At 44.0% G+C, this 27,010-nt stretch overlaps 1 protein-coding gene across 2 annotated transcripts in view; it reads left to right on the top strand.

The window, feature by feature from the left end:
* The window catches only part of commd10 (COMM domain containing 10), a 45,944-nt gene that overhangs the window by 977 nt on the left and 17,957 nt on the right, over window positions 1-27,010 (top strand). The window contains exons 3-5 of one of the 2 annotated variants that reach the window (XM_076019485.1): window positions 277-387; window positions 758-913; window positions 2,348-2,458. In XM_076019485.1, the coding sequence (XP_075875600.1) occupies window positions 277-387; window positions 758-913; window positions 2,348-2,458 (378 nt within the window). The remainder of the gene's footprint in view (window positions 1-276; window positions 388-757; window positions 914-2,347; window positions 2,459-27,010) is intronic. The other variant, XM_076019486.1, reaches the window with a different exon arrangement.

Raw genomic sequence — 27,010 nt, 5'->3', positions numbered from 1 at the left:
GGCTGTCAAAAGGTGTCAACCTTTCACTGTTCAGAACAATTTGCTCCACTGGTTTCATTTTGTGAATCCCTTAGTGAAATATATTTTATATAAATCTTCTCTACTGTAACTGATGTTTTGCCACATCATAAAAACACACATTACAACATTCTTGTGACTGAGCGGCATTACTACACACTGTCAAGGGCTGCATTTACATTATATGTACTCATCATGTGTCATGGTGTGTGATGCAATCTCATTTATTATTATTTTCCTCCTCTCTTTTTTGCACAGGAGGAGAGAACATTCAGTGAAGAGGAGGAGGAGAAACTTCAGGCTGCTCTGTCACTGGATAAGCAGGCTCTCAGTCTAGTCGTAGAAACATCTGCCTTCATACTAGAGCAGGTACAGTATGATTACGGTACAAAATTATAAAAGCTTTGTGTTTAATGTGATTTCAGAGAAAAATAGAAATGTTGAAAGATTGCATGTATCTGGATAAAGAAAATAAAGATATTTCATGCTCTGTTTTTAGATCATTTTACTGTGAGAGAAACAATGTGAAGAATACAAGTATCTGCTTTGATTTTTATTGTTTAAATATGTGGCTCACGTTTTCCCCCAGCAGGGGTCACTCTTGTAATGTGAAAGGATGTATTTTAATAACCCAAACTGCACGCTTCAAATAAATATAGAACAACAATTGCAACAATGGTTTTCTGCAAAAGAGGCGAAAGCTAACAAGCTCTGGATTCTGGTCTTCTCTTTCCTGCAGGCAGTCTATCACAATGTGAAGCCAGCTTCTCTGCAGCAACAGCTGGAGGCAGTTCACATGCAATCAGACAAGGCTGAAATCTTCTCTCAGACCTGGGCCACTGTTGGACCGGAGCTGGTGGAGAAACTAAAGCACAATATATTTTCTCCAAAGAAGGTGAGGCCACACATCATTAAGCACCGGACTGTTTTCATGAAGCATCTGAGTTTTCCTATTTTTTTGTAGACACAAGAATTAGCAAGTGCTCCTTTGTAGGTCAAAACCAATCATCAAATCAGTCTCAACATATTCTATCTCTATAACTCGATAATGTACTTTGCGTCAGTTGTTTCTCCAAAGTTAGATGAAGGAAGATCCAACATGATATATGGGCCGCAGGTGTGCATCACTCGTGTTATTTCGCGTGCCACTGCCGTCATACATCAATGTGGTTCACCTGTCAAGGTCCTGCAAGTCATTTTGCTCTCACCCCCATTAAGTGGATATGGTCGGCAGAAGGTGGCTACTGCTGCTTTGACTTTGAGCATCGGGAAAATCGAGATTCTCAATTACGTCACTGACATTTTTATACCTTCTTATTTTTTCTTCCTCCGTCACAAACAAAGCAAGGTTTCCTATTATGATGTTCTCAGCGTTACTGCAGTGATAATCAAAACATCAAGAAACAGTAATTTCCCATTCTGTTGCCTTTCAAGCGTATGCAGGAAGGTGAATGTAATCTGTGATGATTTTCTCAGTGGCCATATCAAGTTAAAGAAAAGATTTGAAGGTGACCTTGCAAGAGACATGGGTTTCAATTCAATAGTAAAAATCAGGCACACACTTTGGATCCACATTGATGCATCTGCTGTGTTTTTTCATTTTTTCCCCATTTATATTGGACTCATTTGAACTCATTTGCATTATATTAGCCTTACTAAACGATGTCAAAGGATGTCCCAGTTATCCTTTTATTAAATGACAGACAAGCTGTTCTAAACAAGGCTGCTTTTAGAAAAAATTGGATCTTGTAAACCGCGTAAATAACTGTACTTAAAATAAACTTCTAAAAACAAAACAACTATTTTAAAGCAATGGATCTTTTAGGTTATATAGTACATTAAAAAGTGTTTAGATGAAGATTTTTCCTCTGTGAATAAAGTGGCCCAGCCCTTCACTTCACACCTGTCCTCAAATGTTGTGCAGTCAGCCAAACCCAACAAGTCACAGGTGGTTTATTATTATCACCTACCCTTGCATCGTAAAACATTTAACTGAGCTGCCATGATTCAGAGCTGCAAGTCTATAACTCTGCTTCAACTGACTGAGAGTGGGAATAACAGCCGGAGAGAAACTCATAATTTTTCTTGACAAAAAATTGTTTTGATTTAGTTTTGAGGAGCCAAATCGCCATTGTGCATAAATGTAGGCTTTTGCAGAAACTGTATCTTGTTATCTGTTATTTGCACAAAGACCCCTTTCAGTTTGTAAAATGAGCCTCTGATTATGGTATCAAGGGCATTAATTATTTAGAAGGGTGACGTTTTATTACAACCCTGTTGATATTAGAGAATTACTCACTTGCTTTCCGTGTGTGTGTGTGTGGGGCAGCTGGAGTATGTGGACTGGCAATTAAACCTGCAGATGGCCCAGTCCAGCCAAGCCAAGCTGAAGTCTCCCAGTGCTGTTCTCCAACTGGGGCTCCGCAGTGAGGACTCTGAGGTGTGGCCACACACACACAACACACACTCTCACATGCAATGCTGAGACTCATGCTGATGTTTTTTTGCTCTGCTTCATGAAATGTTTGTTCCTCCTTTGACAACATGCACGGCAACTGCTACCGCTGCCATTGTTTACTGTCACCAAAGTCGTGTGTTTGCGCCAAATGAGAAACAACTTTCAAGCGTGTTCCTCTGTCAGTGCTAATACATGGTAATCCCACTGGTGTCTGTCGGGACCCAGAGGTAGGTGTACATCTGGCTGGAGAGTAACTGTAGTGTGAAGACCAGAGATCAGGGAGCTTGTTATCTCAAACCTCCAGGGTCTCTTGTTCTCTTCCGAGGATGACACTGTAGCTGCAATTGCACACAGTTGGAAGTAGCGGTGAACTGTGTCATTTCTGGCCACCATATTCTGCCATCCAAGCTTGTTTGTGCAGTTTTGTTGGATGTCTTTCTTTGTTGAGGTCCCTTTTAATGAATGCATAATAAATGTCTCCATAAGTGTGTGAGTTTGTGAGGCTTGAAATGTTAATGTTTTTCCCGCTATTTACTTGGATTTATAAATATTTAGCAAGCCTGCTAATTAATGATTCATTCATTGTTAACAGCCCTCAGTCAAAGTGTTTTGACCTCCTCTTTGTGCATTTCTTTCCCTCCACTGGGAGTACGGCTATCACAGGATTGAATTTTTCTGGCACAAATTCAAAAACTTAAAGTTATGGCCTTGGGGCTGTTCATCGCAGCTGGTTTCAAACGTTTTTTTGCCTGGAAATGGTAGGACTGATTATTCCCTGAACCTCGCCAGTGCTGTTTCAGCTGACTAGTCAAGTGTCTTTTCTTGCACGCTGCTTTGTATTCAGTCCTTGGAGAATGCCGGCTCAGCTTGAACATGGACTTAAGCCTGACGTATTCAAATTTCTGCGATCTTAATTTGGCCTGTGGACACGAGCTGCAGAAAATACATGTTTTGCTATATCCTTGTGAGTGTAACAGAAGGAGGAAATTTGTCTTGTTTCAGAACATTTAGTTTCCCCAAGGCTGGGAAAGAAAGGGATTAATTTATTTAAATCCTTTTAAGCGGTTCCTCTTGTGGAAGGAGATAGCTGAGGGGCTAAAAACAAGGGGGGTTAAAAGTGTAGAGGCTTTAGCCTCATTTAATAGTTAGTAAAGTGCACTTCCCCTTTTGAACTGCAGGGGGCACTGTTGTCCCACAGGTTTAAAAACCTTTGGTTCTGTAAAGCGTCTGTCACTGATATGGTTACTTTTTTTTTTTTTTTTTTTTTTTTTTTTTACTTTGTAATTCGGCACCTTCAGTGTATATATAATTTTTGTAGTTGCTGTATATTCTTACAAGCCAACCAAAGAAAACGCTCTCGGCCAAACCTCTGGAAATGTACAAAATAGTGGAATGACTGGAAAGCAAACCGGTTTGCGAACGGAAACAATTCCGCTCCATGTGCGGTGATAAAAAAAAAAAAAAAAAAAAAAAAAAAAACTCACAAAAACTATGCAAATAGAAGCAATTGAAGAATATAAAGTGAGAAATTGAAATTACCAAGAGCACGGTGATAAAAATATGAATAAAATAGATGGATAAGAGACGCTAAATGATGAGGGAGTGGCCGTCTCTGCGTTATTGATTTTTGGATCCCAGTCTGTAGTCGGAGTCCCTCCTCTGGCAGGCTCTCTGCGTTAATAGGTGGACTGCCAGCAAACTTGACTTGGCCAAACACCACACCAATCACTGTGTGTCTGCTCCAGGTTCTCAGAGGAGGGGAGGGGAGGGGCGGGGCGGGTGGAGTAGTGGACCCTCTATCCATTAGAAAATTTACTTTTTCATTTAATTTCCGTCTCTGCTCTCCAGAGTGCAACTGGCAGAAAAATATTGAAATTATTGCTCTCTGCTTCTGCTACCGTGCAGCTGTGAGCGTGATACCTTGCTCGCCGGAGGTGATATTTCCCTCAATTGAATTTGTATCGGATGCAGGGGAAACTTGTTGTTTTATATATACGAGAAGTCTCTAGGAAAAGAAATGCAAGACATCTTCACCTCAGTAAATGTCCTTGCACCAACCTTTGATTCTTCAACATTGATATTTCTGAAGAATGCATGCAAGTGGCTTGTCTCAGTGTAGACACCAACAAGCACCTGTTGCAGGCTTTGTTTGCCATTCAGAGGCACAGCTGAAACAGAAAAAAAAGAAGATTTAAGTGATCTGCTGTCAGAACTTTAAAAAAAAAGTGTGGAAGGAAAGAGGATCTGAGCAGGGATTGAAGGAGGAAGAAGAATATGCAGAGGAAGGTTGAGAGGAAGGACAAACAGTTTAGGGGGAAACAATTGAATGCTGGCAGCTGGAGAGGAGGAGGATGAAGGAAAGGATTGGGAGGTGACAACAAAGATGCAACTTGAAGGGTGGCTGTAAGTGACTTTACTGTGCAGGTCTCTCTGGGATTTTTGACTTATGCCATGCATGTGGTCCATCTGTTATCAGATTTCAGTCTCATCCAGACTGCTTGGACCTCGAAAAAGAAAACACGGTGAGCCGCAGTACAGTGTTCCTCCAACGTTTTGCCTGCTTTGTCTTAAGGTTAAGTGAAACAAAATCAGCACAACTTCCCTTTTTTATTTTTGAAGTTTTCTCTTCATGCATGTTCTTTTAAAAGTGAATATTCTTACAAGTCGTTGCAGATGGCGCAGGTGCAAGCCTTGTGTAAAAGGTCAAATGCTGAAACAGTATTTCTGTTGGTGTGGAATCTTTCTTCCTCTATTTAGAGTTTCAGTTAAAATATTCACCCAGTGATTTCATTGTGCTTTTGAAGGATTATGTAGTTGAAATTGCATTGATTAAAAATATCGCTTAAATTGTTTCACCTTCTGTGTTGTAAGACAGAGGGCCACAAGAGACAAACAGGTCGATGTGAAAAATAGAGAAGCTGTATAAACAAAACATTACGTGTATATGATTAATGCACATTCCAAATGGTTGGCCACACGTCCATAAGCTGATCACCAGTGATACAACTGGTTGCATCATTAATTTGTGCAGTACACAGCTGCAAGTATAGAGTATAGCAGGCAGCGAATAGGAGGTTTTTAATGAGTGGATGTTGTATTTTTAGCTGTACTTAAAGCAGCTGCTGCAAAACAACTTTGAATTCGAAAAAAATACATAAAATAAAGAAAACCTGCAGCCTGGCATAAACATATCTTTGGGCGGAAAGGTGGAGAGGTTTACGCTGTGGCATACACAATGTGTTATGATGTAAGACACGCATATCTTTCCAGAACATTCTTGAAAGGAGAGTAACCTTTGTTCTGTCTTCTGCAGGGTTCTTCCATCCATTCTAATATGTTAAAGTCACATAAACATCCACTGTGATAAGCTTAATATATATTTTTATACTAGAAGGAAGCTAAAGGTAAAGTTCACTCTAAATTGAAATTTCATCCCACTACTCGCTTCAATCTTTTAGAGGCTATGGTGACATTTTCTAATGCGCAATTGGACGACTGACTATTCCAGATACCATCTGACACTCCACAGGCAGTATGGAGATGTGCTTTGGTCTTTCTCTTTTATTTCTTCAGGGCTTGGTTACAGCAGGTTTCCACCCGGTAGAATCCATCAAACTCAAAGATGGCCGTGTGCACTAGAAAGTATAATCAATGCGTTCCAAAGTTCCAAATTTGCAAAGTAACTCTCTAAAGCAAGGAATTCCTCCATTGTGAAATCAAGTCTCATCCTCACAGGTTTCTTGTGAAAAGCACGAGGCACTCAAGAAGTGTGCTAGAAAGTCTATCGTTCTCCGTCTGGTCCCCTGCTGCTCGGAGCTACGATTTTAGCTCCGTTTTCCACTCGTCTTTTTTATTCATAAAGATCCAAGCAGACACGGCGGTGTTGCCTGGCTGGGTCTGAAAGTTGAGATCTCCCCTCGGTCGAGGGAAAACTCTCCGGTGTCTCCATCCTCTGACATTAGAAAGTGCCACCGCTCTGCTGACCAAGCAAAGCGTGACATTTATAATACAGAGCCTCCACTCGCGAGGCGGCCCCCTCGACCATTTCAATATTTATCGTGCACACGTACGGCCGGGCAGCGCAGGAAACGAGCAAGTGAGCTAATGTTACTCCTGAGCACTGCCTCAGACTTTACCGTGTATTTTTCAAATGCCACATCAGAGTTGTAATTCACAAACTTTTTCTGCAGAGCCAACCTTTTGAAGACAAATGTAGAGCCCGCCCACCTTGGCACGCTGTCTACATCTTGTGCTTTCAGACCTCATGGCAATTTATTTCACACCTTGTGAATAAAGGTCTTGCATTGCACTGTTGTTTTTTTTATTATCTTGGACTTATCTGGAGCTGTCTTGCATGATTAGTTGTGCAAAATACTCACTATATTTCTAGATCGACTGCAGATTTAGCCCTCTGTTTACAGCCTCCCACAAAAAAGGCAAGGTTTTAGCTGCCTGCTAAAACTGATTGATGATTTGTTGGAACTTCCACGTGTTTGGAAGGGGACAAAAACAATACAGCTACCAGGCATCGCCACTAACACCCTTTGTGACATCACGTACAGCACACACTTTTAAAAAAAATGGAGCAAGGATGGACTTTCCTGACAGACTACAGACACAAATTATTGTTATAAAAGTTGGTAGATATGATACTTTATTTATATTGGTAGTTAAATATGAACCACGGCTTCTTAACGACAAAACAAATAAAGATGGTTTCTTCCAAATTTCTTCTTCAGAGCAAAAAGTCTCTCAAAATGAACGAGCTCCCTCAGAGAGGGAACGCAACCTTTCCTCTCCACATTTTTCAATGCCTGGGGCCAGATTTCCTCAAATCGGTTATGAGTTGCCGCTCTGCAAGATCACTTTCATTGTCCAGCTTTGATGTGTATTCCGTCTTGATTGAGGTTGAAGCAGAAAGAAACCTGTCTCACATTGGAAGGATGCGAATCCAGGTCTTTTCCCAGGGCTGGGTAACCGTCCTCCACTCCAATCGTACGGACAGTGTCTTGAAGAATGAATAAGTATAATGACAGAAAGCTGCTAGTCATGATTCAGGGTGGCAGCAATGAAATGAACTGGGTTAGGTTCCATTTAGTGTGACACAGCGTTTCTAGTGGTTCCGAACTCTTTTTTTTTTTTAAGAACGGGACCTATGTGTTATTAGTATAATATATCAACAAACACCTGCGTTGACCTGTCAATATCGTATTGGTCAGCAGTGTATTTCTGCTCGATGCCGAAAGTTTAACAGTGAAGTTCTGTCAATGAAAACTGTGTTTGTTTCACTCTGTCATACACACTCGCAGGTAAGGCCAGCACCTCGAAGGCTTGTTCTGTAGGCCTCCCTTCACGCTCTGTATTTTCCTCAATAGACTGTAATTATCAGAGCTCCGCATCTCATTGACTCATGTATCTTATGAAAACAACAACTTCCTTTGGAGATACACATGAGACGAAAGCATGCCACTCTTTCTGGAAGGCGGTTGAGTCTGAACCGTGTTTAAATGACGGCGCCGGCTGTATCCTTCTCACCGGGGAGATTGTGTGTACGAGAAGCCCGGGCTGCTAGTTGCGCTCGTTCACACACAGTGTGTTTGATTTGTCAGAATCTTGACATGTTGCAAGGAAACTTTTGAAGTTTTCACATGTTTGACGCAGACGGACCCCCCCCTCCCTCCACCCCCTCCCGTCTCCTGCCACCAACCTTCTCCTTAAACACCATGACGCAATTCTCTCCTATTCCCTTCTTTTTTTCCTTTGGAACTTATTCATGAGCCCATATTTTGTTGTTTGAAATTTTTGTGTCAAGTTGTCCCCAGCTGCTTCTCTGAAAGCGCGCCAACTAATCCTAGTTTGCGGAGAACCTGCTTGTGCTTTTTTTTTTGTTATCAAAGCATCAGACATGAAAGAGTTTTCTTCTTGTGATTCTAATTTATTTTCTCTGTTCCGGCTTACTGCACCCGGCGCCGTAATCACGGAGGAGCGGAAGCTCTATGTTTTTAGGGGGGAGGGTGCACACGCACTCGCATGCGAAGACCTCCCAGCGAAGGTCTCCGCTTTATTCGTTAAACTCCCCGTAATGAGGAACGCAATTAGGCCTTGTTCAGACTGCCAGCCAAAATCCGATTTTTAGCCCATCCAGATTGAAACCGGATGGCTCTTTTGTAGTCTGAACAGTCACAAGAAAAAATGTAATCAGATTTTTGCTAAACGGATTGAAACTATCTTCGGGAGCTAGTTTCAAATGGCATTTGGACAGATGGCGTCTCAGTCTGAACAGCTCCAAATATACTGATGGGTTTTGACTGTCTGTGATGTCACTCTGGGCGACGCAAGAGCCAATGCGCCAGACCAGAGAGTGCCATTCCAGGTAACTGTAACATAATGGAGCAGACAGAAGAAGTAGAAAACAGCAGTCCCTGGACAGAGGAGGAAACTCACCGGCTTACCAGTGTGTGGGGAGATACTGTCGCTCCATTCAAGCCAAGCTCCAGGGCATGGATCGCAACAAGTGCCGCTGTCACAATGATATGACATCACACACTACACGCGCTGGACGACGTCTCCACTCTGACGTCGTTGCTACAGCAAGCTGTCAGATGGGTCAACAATGTGGCCCAGTCTGAGCAGAGCCACATCCCATTTGGACTCTTGCTTCCTAAAAAATTTTGAGAAGGAATCTGATTGGAATCAGATTCGCCTGCAGCCGTGAACGTCACGTTTCGACTCGCCGTGAGCTCCCACCTCGGCTGGATCCGTCACGTCCCCGGCCGTCGTCAGGATTACGCAGCCCGATCAATAAATCGGGAGGATGTAAACGTAAAGCTTTTCATGCTGAGCCGCCCACCGGCCCGGACGGACAAGGGCCACTTTGTCTCCGTGTCCACTTGCCTTGCTCTACATGCACCCGAGATGCTTTGTTGCTTTGTTGCCCGTTTCTTTTTCCGGGATCTCTCTTTTCTTTCCATCTTCCTCTCCATCTCTCCCTCGTGTCGCCCCACCAACCCCACCCCCCCCGCCACCCTCACCCGTTCTTTTTCCTCCTTCCTCTCCCACTGGTGATTTGTTTTTCTCTCCTGTGGGATTTCGGGATCCCATTCACTGGGAACGCATTATTCGCCTCTTATCCATTCCAGAGGATGGGCCCCGGGAGGCAGAATGGGTGACTGGGGGGTACTCAAACCTCCCCTGCCCCCCTTCCCAAACCTCTCACTCCCTCCTCCTCCTCCTCCTCCTCTTCGCTCCTTGCCATGCGATGATGTCATGGCTTTTTATTTGCTGCAGGGGTACCCATTGATTCTCTCTCTTCTCTTGTGTGACCCACTATATCTCCTCCTTCCCCTCTCGGTCCTGAGCGCTCACGCCTGTTTTCCTCTCCCAGTCCGTCTCTAAGCTCTTACGTGCCTTAAATGGCCCCCAGAGGATTTGAGTTAAGTTTGATTGTGGCTCGCCGTGACAGGACGTCCGCGAAAGTTTTCTTGGTTCTCCAGCGCTGGACACCGTCAGCCCACCGTCAGCCCACCGTCAGCCCACCGTCAGCCCACCGTCAGCCCGCTGCACACTTATTCTCACGTCTCCCATCTCCCGCTTCTTAATATACTCCCGTCAGTCAGTCTGTTTTGTCCCTCGCACCCAGTTTGTGAAATAATCATTAATCCCCTGGTAATGGCGCCGCGATCCCGCAAGAGTGCTCATGGCAGATTTTTTTTTTTTTTAGCCGCACATGTGCTCGGCTCTGCCTCTTGGCTGAACCGTGCCGGGGTGAGAAATCTATTTCATTTCAAACAAGACCCGCTGATTGCGGAGGCACCGAGCCAAATCACATCCATTCAGTCCAGTGAAAGTCGACTAATCGGCACGCATGAGTTAGAAAAAGCTTGCTTTTCATTAGCGTGCCAAATATTTTTTTCAAAAGCAACAGCACAGTTTTATTAAAAAAGGTCTTGACACTTTTTTTTTTTTTAAATACAAAATTATTTTCTTTTTTGTTTTAACCATGCGTCCTTTCATGTAGCTGTCTTTTGTGTGCCTGCACCACGCTGGGTGAGGATATAATTCATGGCAATGACAGATATGAGCTGCGGGCCTCTTCTCTTCCTTGAAGTAATATTTGTAATTAGTGGGTCGGCGCCTGGTGCTGTTGTCACCTGACATGCAATGATAGGGCAAATAGTGCTTCCCCCCTGCCTTTATCAACAAATTGTCACCAGCCTCTCTGTGCAGTACCTGGCCTCTTTCATGTTCTGCTGCTTTTTAACGGCTCTGTTCAAAGGGGTGAAGTCAGTCATCTTTTTTTTTTCCCCCGGTGCTCAGTTTTCTTCCTGTTTTTTTCCTTACTCAGTTTGCCCTTAACAAAACTACACAGAGGACACCGTCCTTGGTGACCTCACATGATGTGTTCAGTTAAAGCACTGATAGCAGTCCACACAAATTTTTTACGAAACATCCCAAAAATTCAGAGAGCGCACCTGACTTCATCAAGGCCGACTCCCATCAGCGGACGGACTCTCCGAGCGTGACCTGACTTGCACCGCGTTTCTTCGAAATAGTGCATCTTTGTCCGTTCCCCAACAAAGGTGCGTTTGAGGGATTTACGTCCGGCTTTGTGCCGTCGGTGAAATGTTGCCGCTTTATTGGAGGTGCAGCCGCGATCGCTCTCCTGTTTTCTCCTTCCAGCGTGCACATTTCAGCCGGGCACCTCCATCTCTCTCTGGCTCTTGTGTGTGTGTGTGTTTCTGTGTGTGTGTGTGTCTGTGAGAGAGAGAGAGAGAGAGAGCGACAGTGTCTACATACCACAGGGCCACAGGCCGGCTGCCGTGGCAATGGGTTGGCCAGGCCGGGTCGTGGAGAAGAAACGGGTCTTACATTTTTGAAAAGAGGCCGTTACTCGTCTTCTTGAAGCGTTCTTGCGTGCGCATGCACGCACGCACACTCACAGATTCAAGCCCACACACACACTGCTCAGTTGGCCGTGACCTCCTCCCCCACTCCAAACTTGTGCCAAACTAATACATTAAAATGCATACTGTTTCAACGTGGAGGCCCTGGCTGCAGGGGTTGAGTGCCACTTATCCCAGAAGCTGGCATCGGCGGCGCATAGTTGGGACTCGCGCTACAAGATGTTGGCCGACTTTGCCTGGCGCCTGAGGCGCCCCGCGCACATTTAGCAGATTAATGTTCGACACAGCTTTTTCAGATGCCTCGCTCGCGATTGCCGTTGTGTCGTAAGCAGATTTGAGGAGCTCAACGTGTAAAACGGGGGAACAATGAGGCCCGCCAGCGCGGCAGAGTGGCAATCGCCACGAGAGGCAGCGTCGCGCGCCATTATTCCGCCGCCCGAGCGTCACGAGCGCTAGCGGTGACACGGCACCTTCGCTCTTCCTCCGCATCAGGCGGCAGGTTACCAGCAGCCACAAGCATAATCGTCATCTGGCTACGGCTCGCACTCGCTCAGCTCGTGTTCCTCCTCGGCTTGTTTATCTTGGCTCCGTAGCTGTTGAGTCTCTCATTTCTCTTTGGCTTTCTGATGTAGTGGCTCTCCAATTCTTGCAGATTTATTTATGTATGGCTTTAAAAAATAGACCATGGGATGTACTTTAGGAAATTCTGGATACATTGTGGATCAGTAAACAAGTTTCTGTGCGTGTGGTGGTGAAACTTTTAATTGGATTTCATAGGTTCCTAAAGGTCTCCCTTTAGCTCAAAATGTGATCAAAAGAAAGCAAAGTTGTTTTTTTTTTTTTTTTTAAGAAAAGGTCATTAACATCCAAACTCCTTGTGTAACTTTCTTCTACGCTGGTTTATACTATGTATGCTGACCTTACATTCAAACCTGGGAACAATTGTAAAGAATTTTGGCCAGTGGAAGTCTCATGTGGACAATGATGCATTAATTCATATATGTGGTATTTTTCAGTACTGTTTGTGTTCTGTCACTCCATCTCCATCCGTCTTGAGGACTAGAAACCAAATAATTTTGGCCACACCAGAACACCTTGGTTTTCTTGACATTAGATTAAACCAAAGAACTGGAAAATACAAGATAAAAGCTAAAATATTTACATTTGGAGGACTTATTCAAATATGCCTAAGAGTGCCTATTATTCTATTCATCATAGTTAAGAAAGTGTGGTTCTGAATAGGTCACTGTTTAAATGTGCAAACATAAAAAAAAAAGAAAGAACAATGGAAATCTCCCAAGATGTCTGTGAAAACTGTAGAGGGCTTTGACATTTTAGAAAATCATTCATATACACAGAACAATTATTGCACAATATTCAATAGTCTTCGTCATAATCATCAGTAACTCACCAGAACATGAATTGAGGTGCTTCAAAAATAACCGTTGTACCACTTGTTGATCAGTAACAGGTGAGTCGATGTTGAAATCTCAGCACTCATCAACTGAAATCAACTGTGTAGCTGAGATAAGAAGTCAGTCAACATGAAGCAATTGTTTAGCAATGCACCCTGCTCGTACACGTGCAATGACAATTACTTTCAAAGAGATAATTACAAAAAATGTAATTATGGAAAAAGTCTGGGACTGAAAAAAACACTCCTCGCTAGACGTTACTGTGGCTACGTGTCACCGTCCCGGTGCAGAGAATAAAATGTTATTTCATGTGTTAGCGTAAACAACATGCTTTTTCGGAGGCGGCATTTTGCGCTACGCTGCTTTACATTTTGCCACGAATCCTCATCGGTGTTGGCACAGCCTGAATTTACAAGTTGAAAGGCTTGAGGGCAGAGCTGAAAGTCTTTTAAACAGTGAGCTGTGGATAAATGGTCCACAGAGGCAGAGCTCCCTCTGCCCACGGACAAACTGCCAGCTCCACTCCTTTCAATTCAGGCTTTGGCACTTCATTCGCTTCTTATTGTGATTTGTCTCTGTTTAATGTTTACAGCCTCATTGAGGAAGTGTGGGAGGTGTGAACAGAACCATGTGAAAGCACGAGGTTATTCAGAGACCTTACCTCTTTTAGTCGCGAGGCGTTGAGACAGAACATATTGCACTCTGTGCATGTCGGATCGGTTATTCCCTGCGCAAACATTGTTCCTGAGTTTTGTCGGTTATTTTTTCTCGCCTTTTATTTTTCTTCTTCTATTTTTTAGATTTGTTTTTCAAGAAGGGATTTTAGCGAGACGTCTTTAAACACAAACATTTGTTGCTGTCAAAAATGGAGCATGAATCAAAGTACCTATATGTGAACTGGTTCTATAAAAGAATTAGAGGTTGACTATTTCTAGACGTGACAAGAGCAATGTTTTTCTTTTAATGATGACGGGTAAACACGCAGTGAAGCGTGAAGTCAAGAGACACTGTAGAGCGGAGAAGATATAGTTATTCTTCTCTAATGCAAAAAGTAAAACCTCACCTTGAGTCAAACCTTGTTATTAATCTAAGCTAACACAAATAGGCGTAATTACTGTGTACAGCACATTAGGGTGAGATCAACAGGAGCAAATAAACGGCAGGCATTGTTTGGCGAAACAGACGAAGAAAAAAAGCTGTAAGCCTATTTTGCAGTCTAAAAAGGTCCTGCTAACAGTCAAAATACATATCTATTATAAATGAATGGTTTTTATGAATATTTTACTGAGTGGGTCCATGTTTCATGAGGATTCTTGACAATTAGTGCATTTCTATAAAGCCTTTTAATGCACGTTAAGAAGAATGTTGCATTAACAAAATGATTGGAAATGGCACAATTGGAAGCAATTCCTCTAATTTGCAATGAAGTGTGTGCATTTGCTTGAGATGGTTTTAGTCTTTTTCAAATTAGAGCGAATGTGCAAAAGGTTCTATGAAAACAGCTTTGCTGAATTAACTAGCAAATACTGAGCACAGCTCACATGCTGTCACATTGTCTCTCCCAAGTTGTCGTATCTGTAATACCATAACTGCCTGCATTATTAGATCATTAGCTTTATATTGTCTCCTGTGACCTGCAGGAATACATAAAACGTGGTCAATTCTTCATAGTATTTCCTGAACTCGTCTTGTGCTGGTTTTGTATCTACGCTTTGATAAAAAATGTCCAAAAACACTTCATATTTGCATTTTTGCTTCACCTGCTCATACTGAACAAAACTAATGAAGTGAATGTTGCTTAAACTAGCTGTTTTATCGTCGGCAGTGGAGCTCATGCTTGACACCACACCCTTGCCTTTGAAAGGAAAAAAAAAAGACGCTTTAAGAAAAAAAAAAAAAAAATTGCAAGCAAGTGTGAATGATTTGACAAGCTCCCATGCTTTAGACGAGACGAAACCTCTGCAGACGTCAGTATGAATTTTGCATCTTTCCTCAGAGAATGAGTCTCTGAATATTGCATGGTCGCCTTCCTTGGCGAGGAAGGTGATTACAGGTGTCTGTCATGACAAAAGGGAAGCTGGGCTGCTTGAAAGGGCCTTTGTTTCAAGCGCAGACGGCGCACTGATTCATATTTGAGCCTGTTTACATGTCGACTTGTCTCTCCGCTGATAATGTGGGTCAGAGAGAACCCATCCCACATGTAGCTGTCAGCCTGCCCGCTTGTCTGCCTGTCAGTCCGCTTGCTGTTTCCCACTGTTGCAGTCTGTAATGCCTCTTATTAATAGCGGCTCCTAGATTTCCAGCTCTGTTTTGTCTCTAGCTTTAAGCGCTACGTGGATTCCCTGCAGTTTGCCTGATGGGATCCTTGCACTCCTTTCTTTGTGTAGAGCCCGTGCTATGAATTATAGATAGAAAAGCTGCCTCTGATATGTCACTTTCTGAGGCTCAGTAGAACACACACGAGCACGGCTGACAACCGACAGACACACAGCGGTATGCAAACTGAAGGATGTACATCCTGAGATAAACGCTAATAAATCAAATCAAAGTCACGCAAGGAGACAAATACACATCAGGAGCATCGTAACGCACATGCACGCAGGCAGGCACACACACACATGATCGTGTCTTCGAGGAATTGTCTTACTTTGTGATGCTCTATGCATTTTTTTTTTAACTTGATAACAGTCTGCACACACACCCACACTTTGAAATTGCAGATTTTCATGAGTTTCAATGACAGCTGTTGTTTTTTATTTGAGTTCAGTACAATCAGTCCTCTGATTATCTCTTTGATACTGGTCCAAACATTTTTTTTTAAATTCACATTTTCTTTTTTTTTTTTTCTTACCAAATCAAACAAAACGCAGGTTTATATCCAGCACAGCACTCCCCTTCACAAACCAAGCACTCTGATACATCACAGGCCATTGCAATACCTCTGCCAACCAAATGGGTGGGTGTTGGCTGCCACTAAGTCAAAGGGCCATCACAGGTGGCCACTCGTGCAAAGCACTCAACAAAAAAAAAAACTAAACTCATTGACGAAGGCTTTATAGACTTTCTCACACAATTTATCAATAACTTTTATCTTTATTTATTTGCTGGTCGTTAAATAAGTTGACACAAGCTGCCATAATTTGTCTGCAAATTTTGCATTAAGGGCCTGAGGTCTTATCATGTTGAGTTCTGCAGCTGTGCAGTGAAATGCAATAATAATAATCTTCCCAGACATTTAACTCTTGTTTCACCTTTTTTTTTCAGTTCACCTCAGCTGGCAGACCTGGGTTTGTTTTTTTTTTCATCCACCTTAGACATTATTTTCAGAATGTCTTACCATTATTAAGATAACAGTAAATATTGTTATCACTAGTAAGCTCCATCAAAACAGCATCATTGGAACCCCTGAAGGGAAAGTTCAGATATTTGGATCGAGCAGCGAGCAGCCTGCCAGCGCACGGCGGTAGACAAAGACCGCACGCTCTCTTGGCTTGAAATGAGTGAACTTGCATTCATCCCTTCATATCTCTGATGTCACCAGGTGTCAAATCCAAAGCGTCTCAGCAGATAATGTTTCGGGGAGCTGGTGATTAATGTGTCTGTGGAAACCCCCCCCTTCCCCCCCGGGGGGGCCGGTTCCTGCACCTACTTGTGCGTGTTTTGGTTTCGGCTCGCCAAAAAAGCCGTAATGAGACGAATCTCAAACCACTCAGACTCCCTAGTGGGAAACTCAATCCTACCAGCACGTCTGAGTCTCTCCGCAGCTCCGAGGAAAGTCTCGCTCTTCCTTTATTTATCGTTTCTAATTTTTCGTCTGGCTGCTGCGCTTGATGACATATATTAATTTGAGCGGCGCAGAGTCATGCAGCGAGAGATGCACTTTTAAACATAATGATGTTCCCCCTAATGTCTGTACAAATTGACTGATGGTGACTGTTGCTTACCGTGGCAGCGGTGTTATTCCGAGGCCATTACCCCGCCGCGAACCTTTCCAAATGATGCGAGGGGAACGGAGGAGTAAGCACTTTTGTCATTGTCTCCTCGTCAGATCCTCACAGCCACACAGCCTTCTATTCCACGGCTAATAATAGAGGCGGCTTTATTGCTCAGAGCCCTATTGTGGTGGTAAAGGGAGAGGCAAGAATCAAAGATGTGCTCCTCTGCCATATTGACATAGTGGAGTTCTTCTTATTTTTTCTTTAAAAGCAGAAACAGTGTCGACAGACAGGTGGAGAAACGTCGTCAGAAGGTCTAAAATAAAGTTGTCGTGGGCCCTGCGTCCCCGCAGACGCCGTCGCCCGCAGGGGCGTGCGTGCACATGCACGTTGCACACGCAGCCTTTTGTAGATTGTAGCTGAACACGTGTGGCTGTTGGCTCCAATCAGTCCACTTCTCTTCTCCTGGTTTGAGCCGCATCCAGTGGTGCCAATCTGGCGGAGCCCCATCAAAGAGGAGGAAGAAAATCAAGGTTAGATTGAGCAGATAGCTTTACTGCACCAAGCCCCACCCCCACCCACCCACCCACCCTTTATCAAAGCCACAGTCAGTCCTTGATGTTCCCCGGGTGAGGCCTTGATGGCGAGGTAGGACAGGTGCGGTAAACAAAGATTAGCTCGCCGCTGATTTATGTGTTTCGGTCAAAACAAAAACCCCCGGATGAGAGACGGCTACAGATGCATGCAGGGAAGAGGGCGTGGGGATGGGGGGGGGGCTCCCTCTGTGGTGCTGTGTTTTCACTTGTTTCTTCAGATGTCGGCTGACATCTTGATGTGAACGAGGCTGTTTGTTTAGCTGCGCGGGAACCTCTTGAAGTGTGGCCTATTTGCGGAGCAGGAAAGTCACATTAAGGCAACCGAGAGCTCGCTGCCGCGCTGTTCCATTAGTTTTTTTTTTCCCAGGTTGCGTGTCAAATGTTTGCGTGATTTTTTATTTATTTTATTTATTTATTTTTTAACATTTAAGCCTCAGAGTCGCCGCGCACGACTTGACGTTTATTTTCACGAGAATTTCTAAGGCTATTTTTAGCGGCTGGGATTAGCAGCGACTGAAACTTCTGCCTCTTCTGCGGTGTTTTCCGAGCCAAACTCCCGCAGACGGAACCGGTGCCGCTGCTCGCGCTCCTGCGCTGTCACAACGGTTCTTCCTGACTGTGTGCTACAGAGGCAAGAGATGAAGGTCTTTGAAGACACGCGCACTTCATACGTGCCGTCTCTCCCCCTGACACGCACGCTCGCGCGCTGTCCGTCTGCCGTTTCCTTTCGCAAAAAGCACACACAGACCCAGCTCGCACTCCCTTTGGTCACGCATTCCCTTTGCTGTGTCAGGGTGTGTCGGCCCACTCGCCACTCTTTTGAATGCACTTTGCGCCGCTGTCGAGTTTGGTGCACATGCATGATGGCCTGAAAGCCCCCGCCTCCCATCCCCCACCCGGCATCTGCTCCGCCCGTGCGTTTCTGCGCGCGCTGGAGAAAGTTTGCTTGTCAGTGATAAATAATTGAGAGAGACCAAACTGAAAGTGAGAGCCGGCAGACTGACAGACGCATCTTTGATGACGGGCTCTTTTTAAACACTGAAAACCAATTAGATGGGTCAGGGGCCTGGGGAGCAAGGAGGCAGAGCGCCGCTGGTCTGTCATCAGCAGCTTCAATCGGCGCTTGGCGACGGCTAATGCGCCTCTTTTCTCACACAACCGCGCATAAAAGCCGCTCTGAACGCACTGGGCCGGCGTATATGCACGCATCTCTTTCGCTGTTTTTATTTCATTATTTGGCTGTCAGTGAATGACTTGAAGTCTTTTGATATGAGGCAAAAAGTGGAACAATAATAACCATTCAAGTAAACGTCCCAGTGGCACCCAGTGTGGGTGCCACTGGGACTTTTTTTTTTTACATCAAACATGAAAACCAAATCAAGAAGCACATTCAGGAGTGTCCTGATGTGTGTCTCAAACCGAAACAACAGATGCGTTGATTCGGTATCATAATACGCGATCGATCTGGCTGCTGTTTTCATGATGGCCACCTGGGAGCAGCCGTGGGGTCGTCGGCGCTTCAGACTCATCAATAAGGCAGTTTCAGCTTTTATTTCGGCTGAATGTTCATTTTATGTCACATTGTCGGGATATCTCACCCCCCCCCCCCCCCCGCCCCCACCCCCCCTTCTCCTGAGCTAGCATTAATGCTAATGATCTGTTTTAAAGCGATGTGTCTGCTCTGAAGGCACGCACGGCTGCTTTATCAAGAGAGCTGCGCAATGTTGAAGGAGTCTCATTATTTGATACTTTGCCGTCGCTCCGCTTTTCTCTCATCTCTTCAACAGAAAGTTTGCGCAAGTTTTGGTGGGGTTCTTTTTTTATTATTATAAATAGCACGGGATATGAATACTGGCTTTAAACCTATGACAAACGGCGGTACATTTCTTTCCTTGGAGATCTGGAGGAACGACTTCTTTGTTATGCAAGTGATTCGATGTCATGCTAAAAATGTATAAAATAAAATGTGTTGATGAAAGATTATCCACAGATGTCTTTTTGCTGCCTTTCATTATTGTCACGTGAATGCATTAGTAGCACTGGTTACAGTGCTCTTTGTACAGATTCTGTACTCAGCCCTTAGGATCGTCTCTATTCCTCCTTTTTAGTTATTTTTTCAAAAGGGATGTGAAAATGAAGAACAATGCCCTCTTCTCTTCTCTCTGTCCATCATTTGATTTTTGCTAAATTTGTACGCTGACCTTCTTCAAATACCTTAATGACGATAAGTATCACAGAATTCTTAAATGTGATGATACAGGCTTGACCATGTAGCACCGAGGACACTGTGAGGGAAAAGGTTCTTTTATTTCTGAGCCTCTGCTGTCGATGTGTCATAGCTTCAACCCCGTTTTTAATCTCTTTTGTGCAGCTGAGATATCAGATTCCTCTTTTTTTCCCCTCAGCCTTTGTGCTCCTCTGACTTGCTGGCAGCAACTGAAACTCACATGTGGGCGTACAGGACACCTTAAACCCTTTCATTAAAAGAATCTCGACGTTTACCCCGGCCGTGAAGTGTCACCAAAGGCGCGCGGGGTGAACACCAAACTGTGAGAGTCGACGCCCTGCTCCCAGACGGAGACGCTGACCCAGTCACACTGTGAGCGGCCGAGATAGCGATGGCCTTTCTCCGCTGTCCCGCAGCTATGTCAGTTTGACCGTCGAGCCGGCCAAAGGTCCCAGCCTGGTCGAGGTGCTCCGCTTTGCCCTTTTCAATAATTCATCCACGTATTTGCAGGGCGAAGTTAAGGCTAGTCTCACAGCTTTCAGTGCAGGGAGAGGTGTTTCTCCTAATTGGAGCAACACGCTGTCCCTTTGTGTCAGGACTAAATGTCATTAGAGCTGTTGCCAAATACCATGTGCCATCTCAGGGCCCCTGAGATTAGATGTGACAATATGCAACACAAACTAATTTGCCAGTCAAGTTTTACTGAAAACAGGGATTAGTTTCTATTTTGATAGGTGTATTTGTGTTTGTTTCTTTTTATGACATATTTCAGGTTGTGGAAAACAAAGACATGAGAACGTGTAGGCAGCTTGTGATCCAGTGGGTTCATTCAGTTAATACAGTCAATTATTGTGATTATTGACCAGTCAGGTCATGACTGAGTCTGCAAGAACGCAACTTGTGATGGGCTGAGAGCTTCCAAATGAATGTTGACAATAGAATTTTTTCATCCATCCATCCATCCATCCATCCATCCAACCGCTATCACTGCTCGTCATGTAGGCACAGGGCTAACCATGGCACCAATTTAAGTCAACTGAAACTCAAAAGCAATATATTGTTTTCCTGCCGCAGCGACTTGTTGACCGAAAGATCCAATGATGGCTAAAATCAGGGCCCAACTCTAGGTCCTGTTGTTGCCAGGTAGGATGGGATAGCTGATGTTAACGGCCATATGTGCTCTGGTAAAAGAAACACTTGTCTTGCATATCCAAACGTATGGCAGCAAAGTGTTTGGAGCCTCATGCTGGTCAAGCTAATTCCACACTGTTAATGGCTAATGTTGTTCTCGTGCTGCTAATTAAAGCACACATACACATTCTTAGACACGCGCACACAGTGAACGCAGGCACGTAGCTACATGTAAACTGCATTCACCACGCTGCGGTGAGGTATAATTACAAAGTCTAATTCGTGTGTGGTTCTACATTATGTATGAAGGAGTGTTGTTAGTCTTACACTGACCTTCCTCTAATGATGCCACATGCACTCCAGCGCTGCAGCGCATGTTGGAAAACCACGCTCGCTCACAGATGCCCGTACACACTGAGATCAGAACACACACGGAACCAACTTCGAAACCTTTGGAGTGGCTTCCACTGATTCGACTCTCAGCTCGGCAGGCCTCCGTTTTCACTTCTGAATATTTTCTTCTTGAGAGCCAATCAGGGCCGCCAATAAAACTTTCAGCAGAAAAAGAAATATTGTTTTATAACGGGTCGTCGCCCTTTGGCTCGATTCGAACATTAGCATTTTAATTGTGAATTACAAAGAGACTAGTATTTGAGATACAAGGCAGCACTGATGAGGCCCGTAGCTCTGTATTTGAGCTCAGGCGCGTCATGACTGGTGATAATTACAGCCAGCGCGCGACCATTTTCTCAAATGCGTTGCTCCTCTTCCTACTCGTGAGGGTTTTTTGTTCAGCGATGTTCGTCTGCTCGCGGTAGGACAGTGGGAACAATGCTGACAATGACAGCTTGTCAGATAGGCCAGAACATGCGCAGCCGTGGTGGGTGTACAGAGGTAATTCTCATTGTTTCAAGTCCAAGTCCAAGTGTCAGAACCCACATGTTTCTGTAGGCGTCTGCTGGCTCATTGTTTTGGAGTCTCTGGTCGCATCATCTACATATTTCGGAGCGCGTGCAGGGCAGAGATATCAGCGGTCTTCCACCTTCTCGCATAAAGTCCCCATCAACTGTTGTTATATCAGCTTCCTACAAGCATTTTCTGCCATGTCCTCCTGCTCGTCAGGCCTCTGCGCAATGCCAAACCTCTGAAATTTAGCAGAGCTCGAAGCAGTGACAGAAAATACATCCACACCGAATGAAAGTTACCTGAATTGAATGCCTGCCGCTGATTTAACAAGGCAAAGATCAGTTTTGTCTTTATGGACCAGGGCATTTTGGGGGGATTTGTGCCTCAAGAGTTTCCTTAAAGGTAAAAAAGAAAAAATATGTTTTCGCTACTATTTTGAAGATGATCAAGTGAGAAAAATCTAAAGCTTTTCATCATTTCAGCAGTGCGTATGTCTAAAGTGCTGAAAGAAAAACATCCTTTGTGATGACAAAAACATTAAAAAACAACTTGACAGCGTTGCAAAGGTTCGTCTTGCACTTCTCTGAATCACATTACGTGCATGTGCTTTATTTCTTTGCAATCTTTTTTTAAAAATGATTATTTGAATATCATTTTAATACATGAGTCGTCTTTAGTGCTGACATTGTTGTCCAAGGATGTGAAGTTGAACTTTGGATAAAACAAATTAATGTCGCATCTAACCTGACTTACCATGTTGTGGAGTCTGCAGGGAAGATATTGGGGACAAAGCCTTGGCCAGGAATCTGGGGCAATTTCCATAGTATTAATATTGATGAGTGTTGTTAATCTCTTACCCATATTAATTAAATGAGTTGCCGTCTTGTGATTAATCAAATTGAAAGCAGGACATTTAAAAACGTCTAAAAGGATATAAACATTTGCACACAAAGTCTTCTCTGACATGCAAGGGCCTACTTGCCTAAAACACAGTCTTTGAAGGCTGGCAGAGGGAGACAGTTTGCCGGTGTCACTCCTCCAGGTAGAGTGAGACTGATGAGTTTCTATTTGCTGGCCCAGTTCTGTCTGACAGCTTATAAATGGTGGCTTTTTAATCACACGCATAAAGAAAAACACTGATTTCTTCTGATGTTATGAACAAAACTGACTTTGACCCAAACTGCACTTTTGTTTACCATCCATTAACATTTGTGTTAATATGTGCGTCCTTTTATATCTGCCTCGTTTTTTCCCCTTCTTCTTCCACAGTGCATGCGGTTGCTTGAGTACGCATGTCAGCCTGAGTGTGACTGCCACGGGGCTGATTGCAGAGAGTCCGGGGTTGACAGTAGCTCCTCGGCAGCCTTAACCAGAGACCTGGGGAGCTTTGATAAGACACCCGGGATGCGAATCCCCTAAAAAAGGCACACGGGCGTGGAGAGTGGGAGGAAGAGTGGGGGTATTCAGGGGCAAGAGGGAAGAAGTGGGGAAAAAACAAATCTTGATTCCTGCCTTTTGGCTGCGAGTCTAGTGAACTTCTGTTCTGTCTCTCCTTCTCTGTCTGCTCTTACGTCAAAGATCCTCACAATCCTTTTAGTCACACCAGTGATGGGAGAATCCCTCAAAGGGAGCCAATTATACCAACACACACACACACACACACACACACACACACACACACACACACTCACACACACTCACACACACACACACTCACACACACACACACACACACGAGCACACATTGCTTCTTTAAAGGGGTTTATCCTTTCCAGAAATTGGTTAAAATTAAGTCAATTCTGTCTTAAGGCGCCTTTCAACCGTGCCAATGGCTGCATTACTCATGCACTTATGAAACTCCGACTGAACGTTCCAAATGAGGTGTCTGGATTTCGGCAGATGTATCTCCTGTCCGCAACACGGGAAGGAGTTATTGCTGCCTGCGTCCAGAAATTGACTTCTGTGCTCTTGACGGAGATATTCTTAAAGTGCGCAGGAGCCGCCGTCCGTTTATCGGAGGTATCCCGCAGTCTGCGGTGAAAATATTGGAAAACCTGTCAGGAGGCCCGTCCAAATGTTACAGGGATGATTTGCTTCCTAACGGCGGAAAGCCAGAGTCGAGGGTGCTTGAAAGGAGGCTCGATGTTTCGGCAGGCTGAGCAGGCTCAGCGGGGGATCGGCTGCTCTCGCATCTCACCCGCTATCACCACTTCAGGGTCGAGGCTCTGGGGGTCGAAGGTCGTGATGACGGGCACCTGTCCGTCCGTGTCAGCGTCAGTGAGGACGGGCGCGTTTCTGAGCAGGCAGGCGTGTTTAGCGTTTGTGACATCCCGCCATGGGAAGATCGCACCAGCACTCAAAGGTTAAAGAAACAGGCTTCCGGATCTGTTTTGATTTGGTCGTGAAAAGCGAAAAGGACGGCAGTGGAATGTGGCTGACACCTGAAGCTCCTCTTTCCTCTGTCATTTCTCCCGTCTGTCTCTCTTTGTTTGGGTTCTGTTTTCCTTTCCACACTTGAATAGTTGAATAAAGCCGAAACTTTTAGCTTTTTTTTCTTTTTACTGCCGTAAAGCATAAAAGTCGTTCAGGTCGTTGTACTGGGAGATTTGAGTTAGTTCTGCCATAATCTGGGTAAAATCTTTATGGTCAGTTGAAAGTTTTGTTTCCCACATTGATTTACGTCAGGATGAAAATGTTTAAAAATGTTGCTAAAAAAACAATAAATGTATTCAAAAAATAAACTAACTTGATCAAGATGAGTCAAACATCTACTTCTGCACTGGCACTTGCAGGCTTGTTTTAGGTACTTTTTTTTTTTCTTTTCAGAGGGAGAGAATTATAAGTAAGCCAGTGGAATTAGTTTCTGGAACATCTAAAGAAACTTGATTTATTGCTGAGGATTATGTGATGTTATCTAAAGTTTCGGAGTGGCTCACATATCTCCCCCGTGGTTCTGATTGTTTAGTTCAGACGATATTTAATGTTAATTCCAATACTTGAGAAACATCTTGCACCTGGGAGGATTTCAATGAGTCACTCAGGTAAGAGCCAAAAGAACGATGAGATGATTTGTATATCTGGATTATTTGTATAGCCTACAGACTGTGCGATGAACTTGTTGGCATTGATTCACCAAATCAGTAGTTTTCTGCGGTAAATTAACGGCGTTGATCAAAATAAGACAACTGAAAAAGTTATTATGGAACAAAGGTCTTGCTAATTTTGTATATGTATAACTATTGAAAATTAAATACTGGAGTCAATAAATTAATGTCTGGTAGACATAGGTTATTTTTGTCATGTGCTCTTATTATTCCATTTTACCATTAACAATTTGAAAGGAAAAATAAATAGAACCAAAGCAGGGAGGTTGGAAAAACAACATTTCCTGACTGATATTTTTGGTGACACGGTGCTTAAAACGTCCCTCTCGACTCCCAGCACATTTTCCTCGCATGTTACAGCTGCATTTCATTAAAGTTCTTTTGGTACAGTTACCTTGGAAACTGCACCGAACCCCATACCAAAATACTGGAGTGTTTTTGTCTTTCCCTTACAGGTGGTACTCATGGGTAGACGGGGAGGGTGTTTTGTTTTGGTCCTAACTTTCCTAAGAGTTGTTGCGTTGTTGCTCTTTCTTTCACTTCTGAGAGGGGAAACTGTGGCAGTAATGTGGCTCCAATGCTGAGTTCACAGTGGTTTGACATATTCCTTTTTTGTTTGAAAAAAAAAGAAAGAAAGAAAGAAAAACCACAGCTCATTAGACAAGAGCGGATTGTTCGCCCTGAGTCCCTGCTGGCCAAAGCCAGCCCAGGCTGCGTAGGTACCTTCTTTTAGATAATCACCTCGACCCTGACAGAACCAAGGAAAGAAGGAGAGAGACAGAGTGTCGGAGACGCACAGTTGGATGGTGAAAATGTGAATGCGTTGTATCACGAGGTGCACGGCTGCATAATTTATAACAACGGGGAGCGAAAAAGTAATGTACAGCTTCCCCGTGGTGTTATTCTCATGGTCAGATTTTAATGGTAAGTCTTTTCACCTCTTCCATCCAGGTCAGATTGAAAAGGTCAAAATATTACAGGAATTGGATTCCAGGAAGAAGAAAAAAGAGGGTTTGGCATGTTGAATTCACCGTGAAATTAAGTGGACAGGATGTTTTGGCACTCTCATCTCTCCAATTAGACATTTTCGAATGGTTTAAACCTTTAGTTTTGACGGATAAGGTGTGGTAATTAGGGTCGCAATGGGAAGAGTCACAAGGCAAAGTTAGAGGTTAGAAAAGTTTTCTTGGTTACTTTTGTCATTGCCCTGCTGCCGGGAACTTTGCTAACTGAATGTTGGGGAAGTGTACCGGTAATTTTTTTTTTTCAAATATAAAAGAGAGGATGTTACCACCAGGGAACAAACCTGACGTCAATCATCAGACTTGATGTCATTGTAAAGCCATTTTTGAGCATTGTGTCTGGTCAGACCAGCCAGCCAGCCACTGTGCGTTTCCAAATTTGACGAAGGTCAGATCGTCTTCTCATAAATTTCACTCTTAAATGAGATCATTGAGCTTATCATTAATTAGGCTTTGGATTGACAACTCGAGTGTATCGCATCCCTGCCAGATGGTTGACTTGTTTAGGAGCTGTTCCGCTGTTGAACACACTGTCCCACTGGGTCTCGTTCCCCTTTAGCTCCAGGCTAATCAGGAATGAGACAAGTCTGGCTTGTTCATTTCAATAGTGAAGGCACTCACAGTACTGAAAAGATCGAGTCCAAGAAACTGCTTTCATTGTCCTTTGAAAGAACGTAAATTGAGAGAAGTAATCAAGAGGTGATCAAGAGAAAAGTGGGATTAGAGGATGAGCAAGCTGGGGAGTGGATGTGGAGGTAACATCGTTTTATCATCACATCTTTAGTGCATCTGTGTTGAACTAAATGCATAAATGAATGAAAAGCTCCACTGATCACCTGCATTGCATTGCGTGAAACATGACATAAGAATTAGTTAATTAGTTGTTTGTATTCTTGTTAACCGGGCTACACTGACTCATTAATTTGACGTCGTTTAGCTCCCATTACCAACAGGCGACAGCATTAATCAGCTCGCCTGGTTTGTTTCTACGAGGCTGTCTGCTTCGCTGTCTCGTGTAACCTGCGGTTCACTCTAAGCAGCACTGCCAGCGCACGTCTCAGCTGTGTGTCTGACCGCGATCTCGACACCACAGTGTTACAGTTACGGTTAGAGTGAGCTCAGAGAAATGTGTTGCGGCATGTTGAATGAAACAAATGAAATTGATTGCGGAAATTAATTGATGTGTGGAGATCACATCCCAAAATAGAAACGCATGTCTGGAAACTCCTGAAAGCTTGTGTGGCCATTGCGACACCATATTCTCGAATGTGATGGGGAGTTGATTGAAAGCTAAG

The sequence above is a fragment of the Nelusetta ayraudi genome, unplaced genomic scaffold (genome assembly GCF_046127955.1).
Source record: "Nelusetta ayraudi isolate G7.1 ecotype Tasmania unplaced genomic scaffold, CSIRO-AGI_Nayr_v1 ptg000010l, whole genome shotgun sequence".
Classification (NCBI taxonomy): Eukaryota; Metazoa; Chordata; class Actinopteri; order Tetraodontiformes; family Monacanthidae; genus Nelusetta; species Nelusetta ayraudi.
Note: the sequence above shows the minus strand (reverse complement) of the source record. Positions and strands in the feature narration are given on the sequence as shown.